Genomic DNA, 2,913 nt, shown 5'->3' with positions numbered 1-2,913 from the left:
ACCGTTAATATAATTTTTCATAACTCAAACTCAAAAAAATAATTTTTCGTTTTCTAAACTACCCTAATTCATGTCCTTAAAGGCAACAATAGGACCTATTATGCTTTTATATATATATATTTTAACATTACTTCCATGCTGCTCCTCTCAACTAGCCAATATTTTTTCATTCTAACAACACCCTTTCATATTTACATATTTTTTCGAGGTTCATAATCTGAGATATGTTTTTCCTTTAATTTATCTGCCTTGACCTGCTCAGATTAAACTTCTGACATTCTACAACGTGACTTTACACTACTCAGCCCTAGCTTTGCACGCTGTAATATTAGAAGGAAATTTCAAGTTTGCGTATGGTGCATAATATAGAATGCGGAATATGCTGATTCTCCAAGGTGCAAGGTGCCAGTTTTCTCAAGATTAATGAGTGTCAGTGATACCAAGTATAGTGGCTTATTGCTATTGGGTACGTGCGGCACCACCAATTAAGTCTAAATTATGTTCGTTCGGATCGGAACGGAGAAATTCTTAAATATAGTTAGCGGTGATTATTGAATGACATGGAACAAAATAACTTTTTTTCCCCTTTTTAATAAAGAAATACTTGAGAAAAGCTTCTACTTACGTCAATAAAGACACTATGCAAAAAGGCGCAACTTCCCTGGGAGGAGCAACAGGAGCTTTTTTCAAAATATCAGAATATATGGCATTAGTATGACCAATGGCATTGCACTACATTTCGTTTCCTTTCGTTATTATATATTATTTTATTTAATTTAATGAAGTACCTAAATTCTGTATTTTTAATTGGGGTGTGTGTGCGAGTGCAAGTCCGAGACCGCGCATATATATTGAGTGGGGTTGTGAAGGTATGAAGAGCAGCATCAGGCACGAGATAATAATCAGACCAGCTAGTAAGGTCTAATTAGGGGCTCCACCCTCTTGTTAGATCATTCTTTCTTTTCCTTGTGCTTAGCTTGTTGCTCAAACTAAAGACAAACAAAGCATAATGGCCATCAGTCACAGTACTTTGGCTTTTACCTTCGGCATGCTTGGTAAGTACTCATCCATCAATTTACATCGCATTATTCATAACAATAATAGTAGGATCGGAGTTAATATCTATATATTTTTTTATGCACAGGTAATGTCATTTCATTCATGGTGTTCCTCGCTCCAATGTAAGTACTCTATTCTGTTGCTGGGAGGTAGGCTAGGCTATAGGCCCCACTTAAATTTATATATAACCTGGCCTTAATGATTGTATTAATTGGTGCAGCCCGACATTTTACCGGATATACAAGAAGAAGTCAACGGAGGGTTTTCAGTCACTGCCTTACCTAGTGGCATTGTTCAGTTCCATGCTCTGGCTGTACTACGCGATGGTCAAAAGAGACGCTCTCCTCCTCATAACCATTAACTCATTTGGATGTGTCGTAGAAATCATCTACATCACCTTGTTCCTCATCTATGCCACCAAGGATGCTAGGGTATGTATATATATGTAGTATACAATCAACATACATATACACAACTTGGTGCATGAAATAATAAAAATTAAACAAATTCATTAACTAACTGGCCGCGAGCGATATACATTATTGCATGCAGAGCTTAACTATTAAGCTGTTTTCGTCGATGAACGTGGGCGCCTTTGGTTTGATCCTCTTAGTCACACACTTCGCTGTGCATGGTCCTCTTCGAGTCCAAGTCTTGGGATGGATTTGTGTTTCTATCTCAGTCAGTGTCTTTGCGGCACCACTAAGCATTGTGGTACGTGGGTACTTTATTAGTTGCGATGCCCTCAACCTATATATTCAGTGTTTAACTAATAATTTCTTGCTGCAGGCACAAGTTATTCGGACCAAGAGTGTGGAGTTTATGCCTTTCAATTTGTCATTTACACTCACATTGAGTGCTGTAATGTGGTTTGGTTATGGTCTCTTTCTCAAGGACATATGCATTGCTGTAAGTACATACCGTTGAATGATAAAGCAGCATGCAGAATATTGAATAATGAATTATTAATTTTGTTGATGTGTTGTGAATGGCAGCTGCCAAATGTGCTGGGTTTTGGACTGGGGTTAGTCCAGATGGTGCTGTATGGTATTTACAGGAAAGGCAGCAACAAAACAAAGGAAGAGAAAGCACCGCAAGAGCCACTCAAGAGCATTGTGATAGCCACCTCTTTGGCTCTGGTGGAGGAGCAGCAGCAAGCAAAGGCGAAGATCAACGGAGAACAAGAAGATGGAAATCATGAGGAGAAAATCGCTGCACCTGCAACTCAACCTGAATGCGTGTGATTGATTCGCCATGCCATCACCCATGCATTCTTCTCATATATATTATTCCGTATGTGTACTTTGAATTTATTAGTCCATTTAAGTTGTAGGCCGCTACCTAGATGATAATGATATATGATTATTTATAACATGTACTAGCTAGCTAGTTAATTAGTAGTTACTGTACTACTGATTCTACCATTGTTATTCTGTATGTCTTTCCTTATCAATGGGATAAACTCATCTTCATGTTTACCTTCTCTAGCTATACATATTACATACTCACAATTATAATGCAGCTCTAATATATGTATCTGCGGATGGAAATGATCGTTTTTACCGGATTGAAATCGTATTTTTTGGTGTTTAAAATAGAATTTTACCGAGTTAATTAAAGTGGTATTTTTATCATTTGAAAGGATTGTTGAAAATCGTCATATTTATTTGATAAAATGATTTTTTTATCATTTAAAATGATTATTTTAATCGTCTTTTCTAATAACATTATAATTTTTGTTTCTTTAAAATAACAGTTGAAATTATCGTTTTTATCATATTAAAATAGTAATTTTTGATCGTTTAAAAAGACGTATGAAACTATTGTTTTGATCGTGTATCAAGCGTATTGGAG

The 2,913-nt window shown here is 36.3% G+C and overlaps 1 protein-coding gene across 1 annotated transcript; it reads left to right on the top strand.

Annotated features, from left to right (window-relative positions):
- Positions 861–2,537, top strand: LOC107638212 (bidirectional sugar transporter N3). The gene is made up of 6 exons (XM_016341380.2): positions 861–1,055; positions 1,145–1,181; positions 1,280–1,490; positions 1,612–1,773; positions 1,849–1,968; positions 2,055–2,537. Exons 1-6 carry the CDS (start codon positions 1,010–1,012, stop codon positions 2,301–2,303), a joined length of 825 nt encoding a protein of 274 aa, XP_016196866.1. The 5' UTR covers positions 861–1,009; the 3' UTR covers positions 2,304–2,537.

Source organism: Arachis ipaensis, chromosome B04, assembly GCF_000816755.2.
Source record: "Arachis ipaensis cultivar K30076 chromosome B04, Araip1.1, whole genome shotgun sequence".
NCBI lineage: Eukaryota > Viridiplantae > Streptophyta > Magnoliopsida > Fabales > Fabaceae > Arachis > Arachis ipaensis.
This window is presented reverse-complemented; position numbering and strand designations above follow the sequence as displayed.